Source organism: Ahaetulla prasina, chromosome 1 (genome assembly GCF_028640845.1).
Source record: "Ahaetulla prasina isolate Xishuangbanna chromosome 1, ASM2864084v1, whole genome shotgun sequence".
NCBI lineage: Eukaryota > Metazoa > Chordata > Lepidosauria > Squamata > Colubridae > Ahaetulla > Ahaetulla prasina.
Genome location: NC_080539.1, coordinates 224,620,532 through 224,647,124, shown reverse-complemented (window position 1 = coordinate 224,647,124; position 26,593 = coordinate 224,620,532). Strand labels below are relative to the sequence as shown.

The 26,593-nt window shown below is 35.0% G+C and overlaps 1 protein-coding gene across 7 annotated transcripts in view; it reads left to right on the top strand.

Annotated features, from left to right (window-relative positions):
- The window catches only part of MARCHF7 (membrane associated ring-CH-type finger 7), a 31,049-nt gene extending 5,028 nt beyond the window's left edge, over positions 1 to 26,021 (top strand). Inside the window, exons 3-11 of one of the 7 annotated variants that reach the window (XM_058191909.1) lie at positions 2,652 to 2,810; positions 7,237 to 7,411; positions 7,847 to 8,008; positions 14,533 to 15,634; positions 15,804 to 15,973; positions 19,042 to 19,151; positions 22,491 to 22,604; positions 23,391 to 23,439; positions 25,144 to 26,021. In XM_058191909.1, the coding sequence (XP_058047892.1) occupies positions 2,652 to 2,810; positions 7,237 to 7,411; positions 7,847 to 8,008; positions 14,533 to 15,634; positions 15,804 to 15,973; positions 19,042 to 19,151; positions 22,491 to 22,604; positions 23,391 to 23,439; positions 25,144 to 25,205 (2,103 nt within the window). In that variant the 3' untranslated portion in view covers positions 25,206 to 26,021. Of the gene's footprint in view, positions 1 to 2,651; positions 2,811 to 7,236; positions 7,412 to 7,846; positions 8,009 to 14,532; positions 15,635 to 15,803; positions 15,974 to 19,041; positions 19,152 to 22,490; positions 22,605 to 23,390; positions 23,440 to 25,140 lie in introns of all 7 variants that reach the window. The other 6 variants (XM_058191903.1, XM_058191927.1, XM_058191918.1 and 3 more) reach the window with 6 other exon arrangements.
- Positions 26,022 to 26,593: the final 572 nt, after the last annotated feature.

Genomic DNA, 26,593 nt, shown 5'->3' with positions numbered 1-26,593 from the left:
AATTGGGAAGCCGACAAGATCAAAAAGTTGCTCCTGCAAGTCACTCCTGCCATTTTTTTTGCCCATTCACCTGCTCATGCACTCTGTGGCGTCCACTCACCTGTCCAAAGCACCCGCCTGCAGTCCTTAAGTTATGATGACAACCAAGATTGCTAAGATTGCATTGCTGTCATTAAGTGATGTGGGCATCAGTTAGCAATGGAAATTCCAAACCCAATTGCTGCTGTAATCTGAGGCCTATATTTTCTTGGGATGTATTTTTTATCTTTTTCAATGTCTCACTGACTTGGACTCCTTTATCATATTTTTTAAATTAGAAAAAAATATTAATTGCATTCTTTTTATATGTTAGAACTTTGACTGTTACAGAGTACAGCTTAGAACAGTAGTAAACTAGTGAATAAAGATTCTGCTAAAAGTACCTGATAAAATCGCATTTAAAAAGACCTGATCACAAGTATTGGGCAACTGGTATATAGGTGTTGCATATATGTATTATTTTATTCTTGAATTTTTAATTGTATATTTACTAAGTGTTTTTTATTTGTTCTGGCCTATGGCCGTAATAAACTTACTTACTTACTTACTAGGTGTTGCATAAGTGGAATTTGTTTTAGTGCTTTGAAAATTTACTAGGTCCGACTTTCTCATTAGAGTTCTTGTAAGTTTTTCTCTAGGTGTTTTGAAAAAAAGAAAGAAATGTAGATCCATATGTAAGTTAAAATATAAAGCAGTATAAACTCATTGTGTAAAAACAGTAGATCCATATGTAAGTTATTCAATGTTCCTAGGCAGGTTAAAATATAAAGCAGTATAAAGTTATTGTGTAAAATCAGTAAAACAATGAATTAAATAACAAAAATAATAAAACATAGTAGCTACAATAACAGAATGCCTTGAAAAAAATCTAAAGTCATAAAATATATGGAAAAATAAAAAATAGAATAGAAATTAATATATTGTATATAATAAGTTGGAGGAGACATGTCAATTTCTCATACATTTATAGAATTCCTTAGATGACTTGAGATTGGTTTCTTATCTCAGCCCAGCCTACTTCAGAAAATGGTAACAAGAAAGAAAATTAGACACTTATGTTGCCTTGAATGCCTAGAGGAAAGGAGGGATATGAAAAGTATATACTGTTTAGACATGTTTAGAAATGGATATGATGCAATTTAGGTGATTTTACTAATTAAATTAATCTTAAATTGGGCATAAATATTTTAGTCTTCTTGTTCTGGAAAGAATTGCCTTTGCAGTTAGGAATATCCTCAATTTTCATTGAATAATGTGAAGTAAAATATACTGAGTTTCAATCCAATGTGTTTTAGGGAGAGGAGCAGAACTTTTACCCCAGCTAAAAATCTAGTGAGGCTTTTGCCTTGGAGCAGAGTTACATTAGCCCTCTTCAGAATTGTCCTCAAATGCACTTTTTTCTTTTCTATATGTTCATGATCATAATACGAACATGATTACTTATAAATCTAATTTGAAATATTACCTTCTTGAACTCTGGTATTGAATAATTCAGCCTTCACTCAGAAAGATACATTATATTACTTTCAGTTTGAGTTCATGGAAGTGTATAACTTTATTTCCTATAATAAACATGAAGATACATTTCCCCTCCCCTTTTCTTCTCTTTTTATTGTTCTCTTCATTGTAATGATAATTGCAATACTTATAGAGAAAGTATAATTGTAGTATCTATCTGGAATTTAGCTCCAGAGATTTTGTTATAGATAGTTACTGTTATGTCCTAAGTATGATCACCTATACATGTATTGTTGACACCAACAAGGGCTTTTCAAGCAAAAGTTTTCTAACATGACTGAAAATTATAGGTGTTGAGCCTGGGAATTCTGCATGTATTTTGCCACTTATCTTTGGCTGTTACCACAGTTCATCCTACAGCATACTATGTATGCTGCTTTATCCCTGGAAAAAGGATTTGCTGGTACATAATTAATTGATTATAAACTAATAAATTATTTCTATTTTAGGAATATATACAATTCTGTTTTTTTCTTTTCAATTCTACTTTTGTTTGTTTAGTACTTTATTTTCTCAAAACTAGCTAATTGTCCCCTTAAATAAGTAGGCATGATTTGGTTTTGGCTAAAAGAAGCATACGAATAATTATTTGTGTGATATGAGTAAATTTGCATTTTAGAGGGTTAGCAAAATTCAGTGCCTGCAAATAGAAAATCTTCACACTTTTTTTCTGTAAGAAATTTAAAACAAGGATTTTTACTAAATACTTGTAGCCTTTTTCAGCTTTCCCCCCCAATGTAAACAGTTGTATAAAACAGTAATTTGCAACTATTGTTTTAAAGTGATTTGCATTTGTTTCAAATGTTGCCAGTACAGGAGAATCTCAGTAAGATTCTCTTCAGTGAGAGGAGAATAGTAATGTTTGATCTTGCTTAGAAAATAACTTAATGGAAGCTGATTTTGTTATCAACATAAACCTTACAGTTATGACCCACTTAGGATGACGTAAACTTATTTTTGTAGATGGGATAGGAACAGTTGATTTCTAGAAAATGTTTAAATGTAATTAATTAAAAAGTGCAGATGTTATAAATTTTATTTTCTTGTGTGGAATAATGGCCCAAGCAAGACATTAAGTAATATATTTTTTGTAGGAATCTGGCAGGTTGCATAGTTCCAGTAGAGACTGGTCAGTTGAAGAACGAGAAGCATATGAAAGTTCATGGAAGCTTCCAGCTTCTTCTCCAACTCACTACTCAGGAACAGTTGATCGTCCATGGTCTGGAAGATTTTTGGGAAGTAGAAATAGATTGGTAAGAGTTGCATAGTTAATCTGTTGAAGATAAAATTGTGTCTGTCTCTGTGTGTAAAAACATTTAGTTTATTGAAAAAAGATTAACATACAAAATGAAACATTTACTGTAAAACAAAAACAAAAAAACAAAAAAGACATTAACAAAAAAAGTGACTTAAAAAGAAACAGCACATATACACATAACATCCTCCCCAGTTGAATGCTGATTGGTATAATTACAACAATTTTTGTTTCTCACCCCTTGTAAAACAGGCCAAAAGAACTTTAAATGGTTAAACTTCTAAATCTACTTACAAATCGTTAGGCTATCATTAGTAAACTATATTAATAACAGTAGTTAACAGAAAAAACAGTAATAATATACATAACTACTGTGTTTTCCCAAAAATAAGACCCTCTCTTATATTTTTTTGAACCCTGAAATAAGCACTTGGCCTTATTGCCATGTGCTCAAAAGCCTGATTGGGCTTTATTATCAGGGGATGTCTTATTTGGGGGGAAACAGGGTATGTAATAATATAAAAGTAATAAAAATTGTGAACAGTAATAGGAGAAAGACAAAGTTGAAGTTCCAAAACCCTCTGTTAACAAGCTGTTATTCAACTCATAGAAATTTACCACAACATCAATCTCTAATCATACCAAATATTAACCTTAATTGGTCCTGGATCAAATATCCGTTTCATTATACTATGTCTTATGAATTGTTGATTGATTGAATACAATAGGTCCAGCCTCCTCAAAAGCAATCAATCTTTCTCCAAAATTCTAGATAAAATTGTTACTCAATTAGATTGACTAACTCAGTTAAATCTGTTCCCCACTCTCCATCAATCCCTTAAAGAAAAACCTTTTGCCACTTGTTGACTTGGAGAGTTCTCTGCTATTATATAAATGTACACTGTTAAGCTTCCAAAAAGTGTGGAGTTAGTTCTATAATTTCTGCTTGATCCCCCAGGCTCTATAATTTCTAAGTCTTTATTCCTGAACAGTTTACGGCTGGAAAATCACATTTCTTCTTCTTGATATTCTCCACCACCTGTGTTGTTTTCATATCATATTCCATATTTCTTCCCAATGAGTCTGTTGCTTTAAAAACAAATTCTTCTTGTAGGCTTAAAAAATGTAATGTCTGTTTTTTTAAATTGTTTTGCACAGAGTTTACAAGTTTTATCGAACCTTTTTGAAAAGAAATCAACTAAGGATTGCATCTTGTTAGCCAGAATCTATTTTTCCCCTTGGGTGTCAGCCTCCTGTTTCTCTCTGTAAGATGATCTGTTGTTGGCTCAAAGCAGGGAGGGGAAGCCTGGAGGCAGTGAAGGAGATAGGGAATATATTTTCTGGGCATTTGATCCAAAATGTGGAACCTGCTTCCCCTACTTTGCTTGTTGGAGGCCCCCCCTCCCCAAAGGAAGGTCACAAATAGTAATCTTGGGACAATGTAACCATTGTAAATGTATACTGGTTGGCAAGCACCTAATTTTGATAATGTGACTGCAGAGACGTTGCAAAAATTGTAAGTGCAAGGAATGGCCATTAGTCACTTTTTTCAGTGCTTCAAACTGTTGTTAAAAGAATGGTCATAAATCAAGGACTACCTGTACTTTGTAACACCTTATTTGGCAGAAATATCAGTTTCCAAATATTTTCTGTAGCCAACAAAGAGTTTTTTTGTTTTTCTTTTGGAATTTTTTCCACACAGCTCCTTATGGAACTTGTTTCAGAAATATTCTTCAGCGTCCTTGCATCTACTGTATTTTTGAGGTTTCTTCTACATATTTCAATAATACTAACATTTTAGGATTGTGAAGGCCATTCTAACTTTTTCTGTAAGTACTTTATAGTTGATTAGAGATAAACCTCGATCCTACATCTTTTCAGCATCAGTTTTTCACTGATTGTAGGAAATTAGCTTCTAGGATATATCAATATTTCATTGAATCTGTCTCAATATTGGCTATGTATTATTGCATCCACAAACATACACCACTTAATAGTTGGAATGGTATTTTTTATGCTTCATAGTTTTTCCAATAAATGTATTTTGTGTAGTTGGTGCTGAATAGTTCAGTTTTTATTGCATCAGTCTCAATATTTGATTTCACAATGTTAAAATCTGATCAAGGTGTTCTTTACAGCTGTCAGGCAATATGTGATGAAGAAAAGGTTTTCTTCTGAGAATTCTCCAGGATTATTGATATATAAGTAATGCTATAATGATCTAATCTTTTCAACAGGTCATTTGTGAGTTCTGTTTTGCAAACCTGGCAAGTTTGGGGGCAATTCCAGCAGATATTTTTCTTGGTCTTTCAAATTTTGCCTTGACTTTAAGTAGTTCCATGTAACTTCTATTTCTTAATAGTATTTCTAATAGTTTAAATAGCTATCTAGTAGCAATTTAAAAAGGTTTTTTTTAATAGCTTCCCCTTGCTGGGAAAAGGACAGATTCTGTGTGTTTTGGGGCCTTTCAATTGATCTGTCAAGACCTAGGAAGCATGCATTCTCTGCATCATGCCTACTCTGGAATATTATTCCCCAGAGCTCTCTAGGAGTCTCATCTTAATGATCTTGCAGAAATCTTTGAAAAGCTAACTGTTCTGTCAGGCCCTTAAGTACTGTAAGATATTTATGGAACCTTGTTGGTTATATTTTTTGTGTATTGGTTCTCTCTTACTGTTTTTATTCTCCATATAGACTGTGCAGAGTTGCATTGGAGTCGGATAGTCTCCAAATTTTATAAATTAAAGAAAATGTAAATTAGTTTTGGTTTTAGTCTTTTAGATGTTCAGAAGGAATGCAAGTCGTAAATAATATTACTATTTTAAAATTAAATTTTTCTTTTAAGATAATTATTAGGTACTTAGAAATCATAATTATTTATATGCAATTTAATACTGTTTCAGTTAAAAAAAACAATATATTGCATAAATTTGTTCTTCCAGTTGATTCTATACTTATTTTATAATCAGATAGTACAGGGGTTTCAAACTCAATTTCATTGAGGGCCACATCAGGGTTTTGTTTGACCTTGGAGGACTGGGTGTGGCCAGCTCACTGTGACTCGTTTCGGGGGCGCTTATGGCAGCCCGAGTGCTCTGCCAGAGAAAACGGGCTCCTGAGCTCTGTTTTCGGCTGTGACGGCTTCCTGCAACCCTCTGCCAGAGAAAACAAAGCTCAGGAGGGCCTCTGTTTTCGCTGGCAGAGGCACTGTGGGCCAGTTCCTCGCTATTTCCAGAGTGGCCCGCTCGGGCCAGATCTAAGAACCCCGTGGGCCGGATCTGGGCCCCGGGCCTTGCGGTTAACACCTCTGAGATAGTAAGAGATTATTTTACACATGAGATTATCATGAAAAATAATCAGTGCTAAACTGTATAATTTGCTTTACTACTTCTTGTAAAAATAAAAAGATATAGTAAACATAAAATCATAGACTGAAAACACTCATGTCAAAATATCCTAAATCAATAATTTTAAAGCCCAGAAAAGTAAATGCACCACTAAAATCCCTCTGCTTTATTGGATTAAATATTGTCGCCAGTATTGGTACTTTGATTTAATCCCATACATTATTTTAATGGAGTTGGGGTAGGGCAATATGTGGACAAAGATTTTGGGATAAGCTTATGTAGATTTCATTCTTGTGTTAGAATACACTTCTGTAAAATATTGGGAATTATTTCTGAATTAAATAAAATATGACGGATTGCACTATTAGAATTTTGAAGGTCAGGATAGATTTGATCTGAAATAGAATTGGCAGCCTGTTCAGATTAAAAAAAAACAGGTATTGATACATTTCATATGCAGTTCCAACTGAGAAATGTGCTATACAATTTATACTAAGTTTCTCAACTGTTTTCAAGACTGCCCCGGAAGCTGCCTGAATATGGAAGATAAATTCTTGTGTTAACATGAATATAGATAGTGGAAGATTGATAACAACTTAAAGGATTGTACATATTTAAATGAGTTTTGTATTAAATCTGTTTGAGTAAAAAAAAGAGTTTGAACATATTCATATGAAAAAAACATTGATTTACAATTCAGAGAGGTTTTCCAAATACTAAGATACCATACTAAATACTAAATTCCAAATACTAAAATACCATAATTAGAGTTTATAATGCTGAATTGTTTTGACAGAACCGTTCCAGAAAGAACAATTTTTATCTTGTTTCCAGGACTAGGATGCATTTGTGTATTATCTCTAATGCGATTTGTTCTTTTTAATATTTTATTGTAATGTTTGAATAATAGCCTATTAGACTATTCTTTTAAAATTATTCTCATTTACTTACTGGTTCTCTTGATTGTTTTATCCAAGCCTTTTCAGCATAATGGTTTTGGTTCAATCTTTTTGTTTACTATTACAGAACAAGTCATTTATCAGTAAATTAATAAGCTTCTCAAATCCCAATTGGTAGGTTACATCATCATCATCACTTCCTGCATCATCTTGGTTGGGTGAATCTGAAAGAACTCAGGGAGCATATTCTTCAAGACTACATAGCCAACAACAAGATATTGATTCAAAAAGACCTAAACTTTCTTATACATCTACCTCTAGTATGAGAAGTAGTGGTTTAAGCACAGTTTCAGGTAAGTTGTATGTTAAATAGTAAAAAAAAAAAAAAAGTATATCAATAAGGTTTATTAACACTCCAAACTGCCACTCCATTCTCCAAAGGGAAAATAAGTAGAAGATGTAAAAAACAAGAATGCTATACTCATTCAGAATTAAAACACGATTCCTCATCAGAGTAATAATGGCATTTTTATTACTTGTGGTCTGAGGGCAAGCTATATTTTAATTGATTTCCTAAAAACCATGAGGAATAGACCCTTTCTAGTGTCCACATAAAGCTATTTCAGAGAAGGGGGACAGCAGTTGAAAGCGTATGGTTTTCAAGTTTCTGCAGATAGGAGTACCTAATAGGAAAGCCCAGAAGTGGACTTGCTTTAAATTAAATGTAGAATTTCTAAAGCAAATAACAAGGAAGCTGGAAAATAAAAATAGTTTTAACTTGTCTTTAGATTCCCCATGGCGGTACAGTGATGTGCCCAGATCTTCATCTATGGTACTTGGATCATTAACAACTGAACTTGTGAGAGAGAGAAGAGAGCTAGAAAGGACAGAGCCATCTGTTAGTTTTGTGGATTGTAGTCAAAGGAATGGTGATTTCCCTCCATCAGCATGTATGTATTGGAAAGCTGAGACTGTTTAGTTACATGTTGTTCCATAAACTTGCCTGGAATGTTTATATTGCTCTGGTAGTGTCTGACTGTTGATTAGTTGCTTCATATATACAACTTGCTGTCTTACTAGCAAGCATCTAGCTACTTTTTTTCATTGTTTAAAAAATTGTAGGACTCTACTGTGCCTTTTAAATGAAAATTATTTTGAAATATAAGGAACATGGTGGTTTGCATAATTAGGACACTGGCTTGACAAACAAGCCCATGTTCAAGACTCAAGTGCTGCTGTGGGCAGGTGAGCTCCTGTCCTTTGCTCCAGTTCCTGCCAGGGACATGAAAGCCCCCATTTGGGTGATTTTGAAATATGATAATACAATTTAAAATACTAGACCTCCAGATATTTGGCCTAATTTTAATGCATAATTAAACTGTAACCACATAAAGTGCTATTGTTCAGTCTTTCCATTTATAGTATATCAGTAAAGCGTTAGCTCAGAACCCTAACAAACACATTGGCAATTCAAGATCTTTGGTATATTTCCAATGCCAAAAGAGTATGTGTTTGCTGTTCCCTTTGCTCAATGAATTGACATTTTTAGGGACGGAACATTTTAATACATAATTCAGATGTACATTTATGTCTTTATACTATATATAATATGTATAATATATATAGATATTACTGTAATCTTAGGAATTTTAAACTAAAATAAAGCAATAGTGGGCCCAAATCTTTTGAATAAATGTATCTTACCCATTTTCAGCATAGTCAGGTTGACAGCCAAACATTTTAAACATGTTTTAAAATATCCAATAAATATGAAAAAGTATTTTGTAGTTGTATGATTTATATACTGTGTTTTCCCCAAAATAGGATCCTGTCTTATATTTTTTTGAACCCTGAAATAAGTGCTTGGCCTTATTGCCATGCGCTCAAAAGCCCGATTGGGCTTATTATTAGGAGATGTCTTATTTTGGGGGAAAACAGGGTATTTATATTAAATTATTTCATGGTAAGATGATAAAGAACATAATATTCTGTAAGATTCTTAGCCACTGATTTATTAATTGTAAATATCTAGTATTTACCTTAGCAATATTCTTTAACAGTTTATAAAATGCTGTAGATTTAGAACCTCTAAAACCCATTTCAGTACTGATAATAGTATGGAAATTCTAGATTCTGTTAATGTATCTGGACCACATAGTGAAATTAGGATATGTTTTGAATATTCTGCCATCTTCAAATCTTAGGCAATTCAAACTCCTCTTATAGTAACTCAGATTGTTTAAAAATTGTAGGTAGGTTTAAAGTTTATTCCATTTTCTCATGATTTGTTCCCATCCAAGAGATTTACTTTACTTCAAATTTAAATTATTCCAGAGTATAAATTTGTCATGTAAATAAGAGTAAAAATTACCCCATCTTAGCTTTTTCCAATTGTGCCTTTAATGCAGAAACTATAATAATAGGCTTTGGCTGAAGATGGAATTGTCTTGCTATTATGTCAGCAAGGTCACCTTCTTTTTAACTCTGCCAACAATATGTTTGACTTTATCACTTACAATCCATAGACACATTGAACTCAAAATAGATCTACAGTAATAAAGCAGAGAACCAAGAAAGATAAACATCATATAATAGCTATAATTTAGATAAAGAAAATCCAGCAGTTTAGAAATACTACAGCACTTAATATAGCTGTATAGAAGTACATTCATTATATTAGCAAGGAATATATCTTAAGTATATCAACATTGAAGTGATATGCATCTTTATATTTATCTTTCTTTATATGCTTGATGGGATTTTAAAGTCAATTTTATATAACGTTAAAATGCTTGAAATATTTATATACATAAGTGAAGAAAGTTTCCTTGGAATAGCTGTTCCCAAAATTTGCAAATAATTTAATTATAAACCATGGAAGAATCTTTAAATTCTATATGAACTGCATTCACAGCTGTTTGAAGCAAGCTATATGCTAAAAAGAAAGTAAGCAGTAAAAATCTCATGATTTTAATTTTAAAGACATCAAATTGTAAAAGTTATGCAGTTCTTGATCTTGAGCTGCACAATTAACAGTGATTGTATGTACTTGTAAATTTGATTTTTTAAAATGTTTCAGTGTATCTCTTAATTTCATGGTACATAAAATAGCTTAGATATCCTTTCAACTTAAAATATTTAAATCTGGAAAAAATGGGGCAACTCTTTAAAATAATTGATATAAATCAGGGACAGACTAATAACGCATTTTTTAAAAAAAAAAATGAAGCAAAGCCCAACAAAAAGAGCAGCCCAGAACAAATAATAAAAGTACATGGAGAAAAAGTTTTTTTAAAAAAACAAAAAGCCAGAAATAAATTCTGGAATAAAAATTAAAAGAAAACTAAACCCACAAGGATTCCTAAATAGGATGTTCAGAAATCATAATACAGGAACTCCACCTCCAAGGCCCATTGTAAATAGTAGATTTTTTAAAAAGTTATTTAAGATTTTTACCTGTTTAATTCACATAATCCTGCAACAATTAACTTAGTAATATCTGGAGCATCCACGAAATTTTAATACGTTGGAAAAAGAAAAAAGATTTAGTCTCTTTTTGTATACTAAATTTTAACTTCTGAACCATCAGTGGAAGAATATCTGGATATGTCATCTTTTCATTCAGGGGTTTTACTTGGTGTAATAGATAAAGAATATAGTCCTGTATTGTAGATCTCCTTTTTTTTTTATTCAAAAAGTTTTACAAAAAATTTTTCCCCCTTTCCCCCCCTCCTCTCCCCTCCCTTCACAACCCCCCTCCCCCCCCCGACTTCCCGGAACGGGCACAAGGTATAGTTAAAAATAAAACAAACATATGCTAAAAATTTTCATCCCAACTTAATTATACCCTACAATCATCAATTCCTAACTTCCCCAAAACAATCAAAAATAATACATCATAATCATTCAAAACCAGTCTGATAACTCTTAGTCTGATATCTACGTTGAATATAGTCAATCCATTTTTTCCATTCCTTTAAGTATCTTTCTTGCGTATTGTCTTTCAAAAAGGCTGATATCTTCGCCATCTCAGCCAAATTGGCAACTTTCAATATCCATTCTTCTATTGTTGGTACTTCTTTTTTCTTCCAATATTGTCCTATTAGTAATCTTGCTGCAGTTATTAGATTTAAAATCAATTTAGTCTCAATTACTGTACAATCCGTAATAATTCCCAACAAGAAAAATTGCAGCAGGAACTTTATCTTCTTTTTCAAAACATTTTGTAAAATCCACCAAATTTTTATCCAAAAGGCCTTTATGTCCTTACAAGTCCACCAAATGTGAAAATATGTAGCGTCATCACAATTACATCTCCAACATTTTGCTTGCATATCTGGATACATACACGATAATTTTTTAGGATCTAGATGCCATCTATAAAACATTTTATAAAAATTTTCCCTCAGATTCTGTGCCTGCGTGAATTTAACATTTCTAACCCAAATTTTTCCCCAAGTTTCCAATAATATTGGCTCCTGAAAATTTTGTGCCCACTTTATCATACAGTCCTTTACCAAGTCCCTTTCAGAATCTATTTCAAGTAACACATTATACAATCTCTTTATATGCTCCTGAGACTGATTTCTAATTTGCTTTACCAAATTTCCCTCGTTCTGCTCTATACCAATTTTCTGATCTCCCTTCCATCTAGCACGTAGTTGCTCATATTGAAACCAAGTATAATTTTTCCCTTCCTCTCTTAATACTTGCAGAGATTTTAACTGCAAATTACCTCTTTCAGTATACAAAAGATCTTTATATGTAATCATTTCCTGATTCTGTTCTATGTTTATATTTTCTATTGTATGTCTAGGACTTGCCCATATAGGAACCTTATAATTTAGTTTATAAGAGTATTTTTCCAAACACATGAAGAGCAGTTCTTAGCACATGATTTTTAAAGGCCTTATCCACTTTTTGTCATAAATTAAATATGCATGCCATCCATATAGCAAATCATAACCTTCTATATTCAAAATTCTGTCCTCTGTTAAATTAAACCAATCACTTATTGCAGAGAGAGCAGCTGCTTCATAATATAATTTAAAATTAGGCATTTTAAACCTCCCTTTCCGAGAATCTTGAATTATTTTCATTTTAACCCTAGCTTTTTACCTTCCCATATAAATTTGTTAATTCCTTCTGCCATTCCTCAAGATTCTTATCTTTCTTAATTATTGGTATCATCTGAAAGAGGAATAAAAATCTAGGTAAAACATTCATTTTAATAGCAGCAATTCTCCCAGCAAAGATAATTGCAATTTTTCCAAACAATCAACTCCTTCTGAACTTTTGCCATAAAACCTCATAGTTATTCTTATACAATTTCACATTTGATGATGTAATATAAACCCCTAAGTACTTAACCTTCTTTACAATTTCAAATCCTGTTACTTCCTCTAGTTTTTCTTTCTGTTGTCTGGCCATATTTTTATTATCACTTTTGTCTTTTCTGATTTACCTTAAACCCTGAGACATTCCCATATTGATCAATTATTTCCAACAAAGATTTACTAGAATTTATAGGGTTTGTTAAAGTAATCACCAAATCATCTGCAAAAGCTCTTAACTTATATTCATACTGTCTAACTCTAATTCCTCTATCTCCTTTACTTCTCGTATTTTATCCAATAATGGTTCTAGAGTTAAAATAAACAATAATGGTGATAAAGGACATCCCTGTCTTGTTCCTTTCGCAATCTTAAAAGGTTCTGTTAAGCTACCATTGATTATAATCTGTGCTGTTTGCTCTCCATAAATTGCCCTAATTATTCTTAAAAAACCATCTCCAAATTGCATCTTTTCTATTAATTTAAATAAAAAATTCCAATGCAATCGATCAAAAGCTTTCTCTGCATCGAGAAAAATAAATGCTGCTAGAATAAAAAATTTTCTTTTCTAAGTACTCCAGTAAATTAACAATCTGCCTAACATTATTCTTCATCTGTCTCCCTTTTATAAATCCAGATTGATCATTATGAATTCTTCGCTGCAGAATCAACATTAATCTATTAACTATTATTTTAACAAAAATCTTATAATCATTATTTAAAAGTGAAATTGGTCTATAATTCCCAGGTTTAGAACAATCCTGTTCCTCTTTTGGTCTGTATTGTAGATCTCAAATATCTTACCACAGTGAGATATTTTGGGTCAAATGGAAATGAAAACCCATCCAATAAGCAGATTCAATTTCAAATATATACCCTATTTGCAGGGATAAAATCCCATACAAGTAGTCCTCAGTTTACGACCTTGCCACAGTTGTTAAATGAATCACTGTATTGTTAAATTAGTGACAATAATTTAGTGAATCTGGCTTCCCATTGACTTTGCTTGTCAGAAGGTTGCAAAAGAGGATCACATGACCCCCAGACACTGCGACCATTATAAATATGAACCAATTGTCAAGCATCTGAATTTTGGTCACATGATGGTGGGGATACTGCAAAGGTTGTAACTCTGAAAAACAGTTATAAGTCACTTTTTCAGTGCTGTTGTAACTTTGAATGGTCCCTAAATGAGCTGTTGTAAGTCAAGGACTACCTGTATTATTCTGAAATGTATTCTAGGCTGATCTTGCTCAGTAATATATGGAATGTTTAAAAATATACCTGGTTTCCTGTACGTAAAAAGGGTTTATTCCCTTTTTTCTATTCTTTTTTCCTTGCTTCCTTTTATGTGGGTTTTCTCTATTTTTCCTTCTTTTTTGTACATTAAAACAGTTAGAAAAAACATACTGGCCCAGTAATTTTCATCACTCTTAGAACTAGTTTCAGCTAATGAAAAACAGTGTAACTGTCAGAACTTTAAGCCAGTTCAAACAGCCAAAAATGTCTGGCATTTTAATTGTAAACTGCTTTTAGCTAGCTTTACTATAGAATTGAAACACTAACAATATATATGATTCATAAATTTATTTAAAACTTTTTTCTTTTTCATTTTTATTTAAAGACCAAATAGAGTAAAATCTGAATAGTTAACGAATATACCTTGCTTCTCTGCTCCTCTAAACGTTTAGGAAAGTTTAGCAATTGAAACGAAGATGAAACTGTAAAACATGAATTTAACATTACTGCAATTAAAATAAATTAATAATTGATGTTTGCAAAATAACATATTGTTTTCCTAAATACTGAGAAAATGAAGACCAAATCCATCTCCCTTTAGAATGTTGCAAGTCCATTGCTTGGGAACCCCAGAAAAGACGCTCTCCCACATACCAAAAAGCTGAGATTTCAGCAGCAGGGGCTGTTTGGCAATTGAAAGGCAGCTTTGTCTAGCAGTTAAGGTGCTGGACTAGGAATGGGGAAAGCTGAGTTTCTCTAGCTCTACCATAGATAGTCGAAGAACAATGTATGTAGCCTAACAGCCAAGCTCAGAGATCACCAAGGATTCCACAGATAGAGCTATGTTTTAAGAAGTATATTTCCTTAATTGTCTAATTTTAATTTTCTTTGATTCTTCTTAGATTTGCAGGAAAGACCTGCTTCTTCATATGCACAGGGAGCTAGACCAAAGGAAAACTCATTGAGTTCTTTAAGGCTGAACACATCCATGAACCGCCAGTTGCCTTCTGAACATGAATCTTCATTACTCTCTAGAGAACATAGCTGGAATTCAAGATCTAACTATGTCCCAAGAGAAGTAGAGACTTCTGAAAGGAATATACAGCCAGAGTTTACCCATGATACCATGAGAAATGGGACCAGAACTTCAAACCTTTCTGAAGGAGTTTTGCCAACCCAAAGGTCATTAAGTGAGCCTTCTGCTGATACTGAAGGAAGGCGTTCAACAAGGCAGTTACTATCTCGCTTGGCATCTAGTATGTCCTCCACCTTTTTCCCAAGAAGGTCTGGCCAAGATTCTTTGACATCTTCAAGATCATTAGGTTCTAGAGATATAAGTGTTCTAAGAGCTCAAGCTTCTGCCCAGGCTACTACTTCTAACACACTTACAACTTCTGAAGGTACAGAAGCTCAAACACCTGATCCTGGTCCTCAGGGATTTAGCTTCCTTAGAAGACGCTGGGGTTTGGCAGGTATATCACCAAATCATAGTGCTGAGTCAGAACCTGGAAATTACAGACATAATTCTGAAAGTAGAAATGCAGGTTCCTGGCTGTCATCTTCTTTGAGGAACAGATGTACACCTTTGTTTTCAAGGAGGAGAAGAGAAGGAAGAGATGAAACAGCAAGAACCTCTACCTCTGAAACATCTCCTAGGTCACTGCATCTTTTTAGGAGAAGGGAATCTGCTGGGGATATACCTCTTGAAGCACAAAGGGAATCCCTCAGGCCGAGGCCATCGATACCTACAGTAGCCAGTGGGACTGTTGCTTCGGGGTCAGAGTCAGTGCCTCCTAGAAGAAATTCAGGAATATCAGGAATGTTTCCTGGGTCTCTTTTTCGGTTTGCAGTGCCACAAACTTTGGGAAATAACTTGTCCGACAATGTTATGATAACTGTAGATATTATTCCATCAAGTTGGAGTCAGTCTAATGGACAAGATAGTGACAAATCTAAAACACCATCTTCAAGAGACCCAGAAAAGCTTCAGAAAATTAAAGAGAGGTAAACAGCTATTTTTATCATTTAAATGATGTTTTAATTATAAATTTCGTTTGACAAGTCCAACACTTATTGCAACAAACAATATTTTGGGAATGCTGATGTATCTGATTAATGTCATAATATGCAAACAATTTAATTCAACTTAGTAAATTTTCTCACCTCTGTTCAGTCTTCTTTCAGAAGATTCAGAAGAAGAGGAAGAAGACATATGTAGGATTTGTCAAATGTCCTCTACATCTGCCACTAATCTCTTAATTGAGCCATGTAAATGCGCTGGAAGTCTGCAGTATGTTCACCAGGACTGTATGAAGAAGTGGCTACAATCAAAGATTAACTCAGGTAAGAATTCATTTATAAGATCACAATTCAGGAAGAATAGACTAATTTGGAAGTTGATCACAAAAGGGGATTGTTAAAGTGTAGTTGGAAAATGAATGAAACTGGCTGAATACATGTAAGAGTGAGGGTCCGTTGTGCTCTCTGAGCTTGGTTGTTTTCTTGCAGATGTTTCATTACCCAAACTAGGCAACATCAGTGCATGCAACATCATTGTCTGAAAGAAAGCAAATCAAGCTCAGAGAGCACCAAGGACCCCTCATTTCAACCCTGAGCGACAAATATTCTCCTTTATTGGTACAAGTAAGAGTCCATATTAGGAATTGCATCATGGCAATGTTAATTTTTGCTCTTAATAATCCCCAAATGTCTGCTCGGTAGGCCTATTTAAAGTGACCTGTTCCCTGCCAGGGAGGGACAACTTGCTGCCTCTCCAGGGCTCTTATGGGGCATACTGAAAGCATCTAGCACAGGGATGTCAAGCTCAAGGCCCCCAGGGTGCTTAAATCTGGCCTGTGGGGCTGGCCTGGAAATATCAAAGGACTGGCCCACAGTGCCTCTGCTGGCCAAAACGGGGCCCATTTTCAGCCTCCACCGCTTTCTGCAGTACTCTGCTGGGCAAAAAGGGGCCATGTGGAGGCCTCACGAAGCCCCTGCGTGGCCTGTTTTGGCCGGCAAAGTGCTGCAGGGGGCTTCCATCCTGTCCGTTCTCCCCCACCCCCACTCCTCTCCCATGGAGGGGAACCACAATGCTGATCCGGCCTCAAAGAAATCCAGTTCGACACCCATGATCTAGCAGATAAAAGTTGCTTAGATCTGCTCAGAGATGGACTTTTACTGGGTAAGACAGTAAAAGAAGCAAAGTTTTGTGTAGGACAAGTATGAAACTACAACTCCTGAGGAGGTGGTCAGGTTTCTTCTATCTGTTAACCTGAATGCTTCTTTATTAAACCTCTGTCCCTCCTCTTGGTGAAAGTTACCCAGGAGGTCACAGTAATTGGATTCATGCCATAATCTTCACTGAGGAGGGAGTGATCCCCACTGCCTTGAAGGAGACAGAGGTATGCCCCCTCTTCAGAGTTTTACTGGACCCAACTATACTGAACAATTTTTGTTCAGTCTTTCTTTCTCACTTGTTGAGGAAGTGGTAGAGCTATGACTTCAGAGAGTCAGGTTTCAAGTTCAATTGTAATGTAGAGATAGCATTGATTGTACTTATTGATGATTTCTGGTAGGCCAGAACAGGAGTAGTGCAAGCATTTTGGTTCTGAAATCTCAGTGATTATTTATTTCATCAATAATAATAATCTTCTGCCCTGCATGCAGTGGGATGCACAGCCTTGAGTGTGTCTCTTCCTTTCTTCCTCTTTGGAAAAAGGAAGTGCTTGAGCCCAAGACCCCTCATTTATGAGCTATCTTGGCCTCTACTCTTTTATCCCTTCTATTAAACATCTATGTAAGGCTACTGAATGAAGTCATCCATTGGTTTGTAGTTAATATCATCAATCTGTGTATAATTATTAGTTTTAAATTTTAATTTTTTTAAAAAAAATTTACATTTATATCCCGCCCTTCTCCGAAGACTCAGGGCGGCTTATAGTGTGTGTGTAAGGCAACAGTCTCATTCTATTTGTATATTTACAAAGTCAACTTATTGCCCCCCCAACAATCTGGGTCCTCATTTTACCTACCTTATAAAGGATGGAAGGCTGAGTCAACCTTGGGCCTGGTGGGACTACATCTGGACCCCAAATTGATTAAGCAATGCTTTCAAAGTCATATCTCAGTGTCTGAGTGCTTTGTGGAGAAAAAACTTTAAAGTAACTTGGACAAAATTAAATGGTGTAGTATGTTTTTGGAACCCCCACTTTCTCCTCCCCTAGACTGGGAATGTTTCATCTTTAATCTTAAATGGAATTACATTTTCTTTTTTGGACTGATGTGCAATTTGTGGATATATCTTTGAATTCAGCTTCTTTTTGAAGAACAAGTAGCAGTTGTGGTCAAGAAGCTTTCTCATACAATCAAATATTGTTTTGATGCAATATAGGCAATCCTTGCTTAATGACCATTCATTCAGCAATCATTTGAGCGTGTGATGTTAGGAATAGTTTTATAAGTTTTTCCAGGTAGTATTCCACTAGTTGAGGGGCTGCTACAAAGACAAGGAGTTCAAACTTTTCCAAAGGACCAAAAGTCAAGACAAAAACAATGGATGGAAACTAACCAAGGAGAGAAGCAACCTAGAACTAAGGAGAACATTTTTAATAGTTAGAGCAGTCAGATAACTTGTCTTCAGAAGTTATGGGTGCTCCATTACTGGAGGTTTTCAAAAAGAGACTGGACAACCATTTGTTTGAAATGGTATAGGGACTCCTGTTTGAACAGGGGTTAGTTGAAGACCTCTAAGATCCTTTCCAACTGTATTATTCTATGTTCTATGTTCTGGGCATCACAGGGTTCCCATGATCACTTGATTGTGGTCCAGGTGCTCAGCGCCTGGCTGTGATTATGACATCAAAGCATCATATGGTTACCATTTGCAACCTTTGCTGTCTTCTGACAAGTGAAATGAATGGGAAAGCCAGCAGGAAGTCAAAAATAGCAACCATGTTTCAACAAGAGTTTTTATTCAAGAATATTTCAAAATACATTTAGAATTTTACTCATTTAGAAATACACAAAAATATAAATACTGAGATTATATGTGTTTAGAAATACCTGTTAAATTCATATTTTGATGCAAATCTTTTTTTGAAAAATGCATATTTTGGTATAGAAACACAATAGAATGGACAGCTATAATGTTTATTTTATCTTGTTGAACTTAACTGTAAAAATAATATTGTCTTAATACATAATCTGTGAAAACAATCAACAGGGATGCTTGAATTTTAGATAGTTATCCTATTTTCTCTACTCTTGCATATTTCTCTTAGAATCACAGTTGTATATATAATAGTGAATTTAGTTTTTTGTTTAATGATGTACTTTTCTCAATATAATTGCTGTTTCTGAATGTTTTCAATGTCAAGGCTAAATAAAATAAAAGATAAAATTCCCTTCCCCAGGTTCTTCATTGGAAGATGTAACTACCTGTGAATTGTGTAAAGAAAAACTTCAGCTCAATCTTGACAATTTTGATATCCATGAACTACATAGAGCACATGCAAATGAACAAGTTAGTATATTTTGGCTAATTTGGTAAGTGTCAGTTCAATGCTTGTGACTCAGGATAGGTTTTTTCCCAATTGTGGAAGAAATAATCTATTTATGACAGGCAATTGATGTTGTTTGTATGTTGTACTCTTCATTTTTAGATGGCTAAAAATATAAACATGTAAAATACTTCAAGAAACCTCATACACATAAAAAACCTCCCTTTTTACAACTGTGTAATCCTTTAATTCTGGGTAAAGTCAGGACGACTAGATGGAGCTGAACGTTTGCTGGCCATATGCCCTTCCTGATGCCACTTGGAGTTCACGGCAGATTTTTTTTTCTTTGCACCCTAAGAGAGAAATATCTGCCGCTATCTAGGATTGAATTCTCAACATTCTGAATGGGAGGCAAGCATTTTTATCACTATGGCATCACACCGCTGAAACTCCATTTACATATAAGCATAAAAACATTTTTTTAAAGTCCATATACATATAAGCATAGAAATAAAAAAGTAAGTACCAACATATACAAATACCAATACTATATACCAACAAACATACTTCCTGGTCAAAGGGTGATCTCCTGTGCAAATAGAACAATTGATTCTGAAGTTCAAAGTTTTTCTGATACATAGGAGGGATGAGGCTGATAGAATTCCTATTGGGAGAGAGTTTCAAAGAGTGGAAGCATCCATTGAAAATGTCTGCATCCTTTGCCCTTTTGGGTAACAATTCCATAGGGACACACCTTATAAGAACTATATATGATCTGGTTGGAGTAAGCAAGTAAATATGGAAAAATAATAAGGTATATAGCCATCTAGGAACTCAATTCAGCACCTGGATTGCGTTTGGTAATTAGTACAACTTCTAAAGTTATGTGGTCACATAATATATGTCTTATCACTGCTTGGGCCACTGTGTTCTGCATCTGCTGTAGCTTCTAGGATACTTCAAAGTCAGCCACATGTAGCATTTCAGTGGTTTAAATGTGAAGTGACTAGAACATAAGTGGCTATATTAGCTATATTCCTAGCTAAAGCTGCTGCTTGTTTCTCAAACAGGAACTCTAAGTCTAGGAGGACTCTCAAATTGCAAAGGAGTACAACCTGTTCAGAATCGAATATGGTATCTCCTTGATATCATTCAGGCCCCAAACTCAAAGCCATTCCATCTTGGAGGGATTCAGTTGAAATCTATTCATCCCCAGACAGACCCTGATAATCTCTAGTCACCAGGTCAGCACTTCTACTGTATGTAATGAGGCATATATTTCAGTATGATCAGAATATGGATATCAAACCTGCAGAGGACTACCTCCAATGACTTCAGGTAGATGTCAAAAAGGAATGGAGAGCGGGGAGAGGCGCTCCACAAAACTGGTCTGTGGGCAGATCTCTCCTACTAGCCCAATTGGAACTGGGCTTTCAGGAAGGAGCAAACTATTCCAAAATAGGGCCTTCTATTCCAGTCCCTTGGAGACAGTTCAACTGAATGCCATGGTCAGTAGTATCAAAAGCTGCTGACTGATCAAGGAAGAGGGGAGGGTTGTACTCCTGAATCCAGTCTCTTCAAAGATCATCTACAAGGACAACCAGTGCTATTTCCGTGTTGTAGCCCAACTTGAATTCTGATTGCCAAGAGTCCAAACAATCTGCTTCCTCAGTCTAGGGTGTTTTGCATTTGTAGGTCACCACTTATTTTAAGAAGAGGAAGGTTGGGAGCAGGTCTATAATTGTCTAAGTCAGTTGAATGAAATGAATATTTTTTTAAGTAGGGGCATCTTCAGAGATGTCAGTAACAGCCCCTCACTGAGAGAATTACTGATTACTTCTCAGATTCAATCTTCTGCCAGCTCACAGGAGACCTTATTAAACTGTGAAGTAGGGAACCAACAAATGGAGAAATAATGGAACTAAATTCTTAGGGTCCTATCTACTTACTCGGGATTCAAAAACCTATAATGATTCCAGATCACAAGACATCCAGTTATTTTCACTGAAAGTGAACAGTTTATCTTGGATCTGTCTTGCAAAGTGGAGTTGCTACTGGCATGGAAAGCAGCCTACTCAACTGACCCCTCTGGCCTACATGTACAAAGAAGGCATCACTTTTGGTTTTCTGTGGAGTAGCATCCCTTGATGCAATAGAATAGAGTCTTGCTGCTACTCAAAGGCAACTGTTGATACAAAACCTGAAACTCTGAAGGGCAGATTTCTAAGCGGGGAATTCTCCATTCCTCCCCTATCCAGGTGCAGCAATAAAGGCCAGATCTGTCCTCCCATTCATAATCAAATCATTGATGAAAAAAAATCTTACTACATACAGTTAAGCTATTAATAGGTTTTAGAGTGTCTGGGCTCCAAATATCTGAACCCTGGCTCCTGCTATGAGCCCTGGGAACTGGAAAGGGGTATTTGTATTTGATTTGTATACCATTTATTAAGGAGACTTTCTGTGGCTTTTTCTTGGGCATGTGTGAGAGAGGTGCAGAGAATGAAGGACGTCCTAGAATCTTTAAACTTGCTTGTGCTGTGTTATGTGTTCTCAAATTCATTTGCCTGGGGTTTTGAAAGACTTGAATTTGAAAATGATACAAATGAGAAGTGAGAATGAACTTTCATTTGCTAATACTGCTGAAATAAGGCTCCTTGGGATTAAGGAACATGCATAAATCTTTCAAGACACTGGGTTTCTTTGGCAGTGACAATTGGTTTTCCCTTCCAAAAAGTACTGCAGTGTAATACACAAATTTACTAAATTTGAGCCTATACTATTTTGCCCAGTTGACCACTGGGAAAAAGTCTGTAGGAGAGTTGGAATCCAAGGTTTTTTTCTGACTGGTTCCCCAGATATTTTCTTTTCTTTCTTAATTACTTTCTTATAAACCAAATGATAGGATTTTATTTCTCATGTGCCTAGTGCTGCATAAATGCTAAACAGTATTAATTTTCCAGTTTGAATAGTTGAAATACGGTATATTATCTAATACGGTTCTCATTTTTTATAACCATTTAAACATGAATGTCAGATTGTGAACTTTGGGTATTAAAAGCATTGTTTGTTTAGCAACAAGGATTTCAAAACAGTTGATATAAATTCTATGGATCTCAACCTTCCCCTTACTGAAAATGATTTCTCACAATAATTACTGGAATGGAGAGCTAGCCAGTATATTGAAATGAAGAATCATCAGGAAGTGTGATTTCAGGAGTTATTTCTTTAAATGTTCAAGAACGTTCAGATCCAAGTCTGAAGTAATTGTATCCCTGCAGTCAAGAGGAAAATAATCATAAAAATACAGTAAATATTTTGGAAAGCTTGAATATTTGACTTCTAATATCTTCTCTTTCCAGGCAGACTATGAATTTATCAGTTCTGGGCTTTATCTTGTAGTATTGTTACATTTGTGTGAACAGCGCTTTTCAGATATGCTGGGAACGACAAGTGAGGCCAACACACGTATCCGGGTAAGGGATATGACTTGTTTCTGTAATAGAACCAGTTTGTTATTACAATTAAAGCACATTCCATCTCTTTCAAATATTATATCTCCAGAACCAAAAGAGCCTAATTTCAAATGGGCGCTTTCTGCTCTTCTTCCTGACGTTCTGCACAGCTCCCCAAAAGACATTCAAGAAGGTCAGGGGTTCCATTTAAAACCGAAGCAGTGAAGGGAATATGGCCAGAGAGTAGCTAGACAAGTGCTGGGTTAACACCTCAGTCTTTCTGCTTTAGGGTTCTTTGACTTTTTACATAGCTAAGGTAACACCTGCTTTAAAAAGTATACTCAGATAGACAACAAAGCAAAATATATTTTGGCTATTTTACTGTAATCTGGCAACTATTTTATTGGCTGATTTATTGACCTTCTGAAAATAAAGGAAAGGCTGCCTTCCATTAAATTTGTTTTAATCTTAATTTTCTAAGTCCATTTTCCAAATAGCAGCATTGACTCAGTTGCATGCAGTCTTATATTTCTTAACAGAAAAATGTAATAAGTGAACCGCTGGGTCATAGCCATTCCCCATTGCTGCATGCAATCTTCTCTACTTTAGAGGGACTAAATGCATTTATAATCCACCAGTTCACATGTTTTACATAAGATAAGTGTTCTTGAGACAGTAGGGACTTTCCACGTACAGGTGAGAAATGAGGAATTCTTGAAAAATTTAATTGTGGTATTGGATTTTTAATGGTGTACGGTCCTGTGGTGATTTGCATCTTTTAAAACTGTCTTTTTGCATTGCTTCCAGTTTATTAATCTTGCAAGAACTCTTCAGGCACACATGGATGATATTGAAAGTAGGTGATTTTACTACTAAGTTTAAAAAGGGATAAAGTACAGTCTGTTCTTATATGTAATATTAAGTATCAAAATATCTTAGTTGATCTGCAGTTTTCAGATAGAATTAGAATAAATTGTAAGGGCGCCTGAAGAACTCAATCTGGTTCCTGAGGAAACGCAATCCAATTACTTGTTTCAAAATCCCCTGCACTTTGTTCTCTGGGAAAGTTTGAAGAGCAAAACTAAACAAAACTCATCATAATATGCATATACTTAATATTTTATCATTTTATCAAAGAAACAAAGTCTATCCACTGAAATTACTAGAACCTGGTTAAGTCTTGATCAGTTTTTTTATACTTAAGAAAGGCTGATCTTGCTGACTCAAACATGTGAACATAGACTAGCTTTCAGGTAGGTATTGGGATTTTGTTCAGCTGAAGATCTCTGAAGAATAGTCTCTAATAGGAATCTAATTATCTTTTGGGGAATGTATATTTTTAATAAAATATGGAGTAATGTCTGTTTGAGGTAGTTCCATTTAAGAACATGGTTGCTGATACAGCAGTTGTAATGAACCCTTGTTACTGCCAACCCATTTTTCTCCTGCCTCTTTAGATTGTGTGTACAAGAAGATTGTGTGTGTCTCTTTCCTATATACATCTCTATGCCTAAAGGCCCCACGTACAGATTCTCCTGTCCATTACATAGGCTAGGGTGATGATAAAAGAAACTAAAATTATATTCTGTGAATGAACATTATTTGTGTCCATAAAAGTTTTTCTTGGTGAGATATCGTTTTCTTGTTCTCTGTTCATACATATATAGGTATTTAATACAAACATCATTTATTTCTTTGGTATTATTTACTTCATTTACAAATTTAGGCTTCCTGTTAAGGACATTTTGGATTTTGGCCATTTATTTACACTAGCTACATCTGGATCTTTGCTTTAAAAGGGCTTTTACTCTTTAACACATTTATTTCATAATGATCTTAGCCATGTAATTTAATCATACTCTTTTTGGGAAAATAAACCCCTTGTTAGCCTTTTTGTACTGAAGATGCCTGCTGAAGTTATTTATATATTGCCATTCATATATCTGTACTTCCATATTAAAACCAAAGCAAAATCATACATGATGTGAAACACTTTACTGCATTGATAAAAATCTGGTCCTTTATCATTTTTAACCTGTGCAGCTGTAAAAAAACAAAACAAAAAAAACAAACCATTCCTATAGGTTCCTAACATATGTTAAATTGAAATGATGGGCAGAACATTATTGTGACAGTTGGCAAGTAAGTGTCTAATTTTTATAGAGTTATAGTTGTGAGAAGGTGTACAAGAATTTCGTTAGTGGGCTCCCATTGAGAATTATTAAAATGGTACCTAAAGATAATTGCTTTACATTTTTTTATTTAATTTTCTAAATTTTATACTTTTCCTTCCTCAAATTGCTTATTAAAGAAACAAGTTTTGATATACTTTTACATTAATTTGCTTATTAAAAGCAGTATACTTTAGCATAAGTATACATAGGCGTATTTTGATTTTAAATTTCAGAGATGTTAAGTTAAAGTTGTACATAGGTATTAGTTTAGGGAAGCACTCCATTATGAAGATATATAAATGCGTTATAAAATGAGATGTTGTGTCACATTAAAAATAATGTCCTTGAAAAAAAAAGTTTCTGATTATATTCTGTACTTCCAGCAGCTTCAGATGATGATGATGATTCTGAAGATGGTGATCTCGATAGGACCCTTGATGCTGCATAGATGGCGTGGAAGGGCTAAATGCTCAGCTGACACAAGTATCACCAGTGCACATTTATTTAGTAAACCATGCTGAATTCTATTAGATTTCTGAAGAACTGCTGAGTCACAGAAAATCTGCTGTTGCACACTGGTATCCATAGATACTGGATATTGCTCATTCAGTCTGCAAGAGTATCTTTCTTCTTTCAGAGTATGACGATGTATGCCTTCTTCTCAAGGGTGTGATTTTTATCTGTAAGGAAGAGTTCTTTTTGTATAAACTTCTTACAGAAATCGGTTATAAATTCTGGGAAATGTTTCTCATGTTTTGCTCTTCTACTGGCACTAAGTGGAACTGTTAAATAAGTCTGCAAGTTCAAGTCACGGGGAGGGGATAATTCTTTGTTAACTTACCACTTAAAAATATCTATTGAGAAATCTCATAATTTTGGTTCCAGTGTTAACACCTAGATTGAATGAGGGAGTGAATGGGTTCTGTAATTAGTGTTAAGTTTCTCTAAGTTTGTCTGGAGGAGTGTTTAACTCAAAGCAATAAACTTGCAAGGGGCTACTAATAAGTGTTAATTAAGGCTTTTATAAGTATTGATTTCAAAACTGCAGATTATATTTGATAATATTATGTACAAGTTCCAGTTACAGCAGTAAACACAAGCATTTCAGCATTCCTGGAAGGAATAAAACTTACGGTTTAGAATCTTAACCAAGCTATTTATCTGAATGAACATTTTTTAGAACCCACATTCACTGCTAAGGCACTGGTTATCAATGTGTTTTCTAGTATTGTCACTTGTTTGTTAAATAAAAATTGCAATCCTATGGTTTGTCTCCCTCTTTAAAATAAGGAAACATTTAGAGCCTAAGCCATACCCACATAGGAATTTTGTTTGGTTTAAGAATATCAGTGCTGATTGAATCTGTTGGGGCGAAACCTGTTGTGTCTGCGTCCCCCGAGCCGGGCCCCCTGCCAGAAAGTGACTTGGAAAGTGAGGGGGAAGGGCCATCAGGACTTACCTCGGGAGCACCGGCTTTCCTGGCTCAGCTCCAGGAGCCAGAGGCAGGCCAGGTGGAGGAGATAACGAGGCCTCCGTCCCCTGACTTCCCCCCCAGGCCACGCCTCCAGACCCAGCTGATGGCAATCAGGCCTGGCTGGACCCTAGATTTCGTAGGCAGGAGAGGCGGGAACAACAGAAGCAGGGGTGGGGCAGGCGTAGGAAGTGCTGAGTCATGGAGCCATACCCCACAGGATATAAAACCAGTGAGGGCTGCTATGCTTCTTCGTAACAGGCAAATCAACTGCTTAACTAGAGCTGAAGTACTGTTTGTTCCTGGGTGACTCATCGGCATCAAGGGAGATAACAGTCACTTGGCAGACGCTCGCCTGTTTGCTG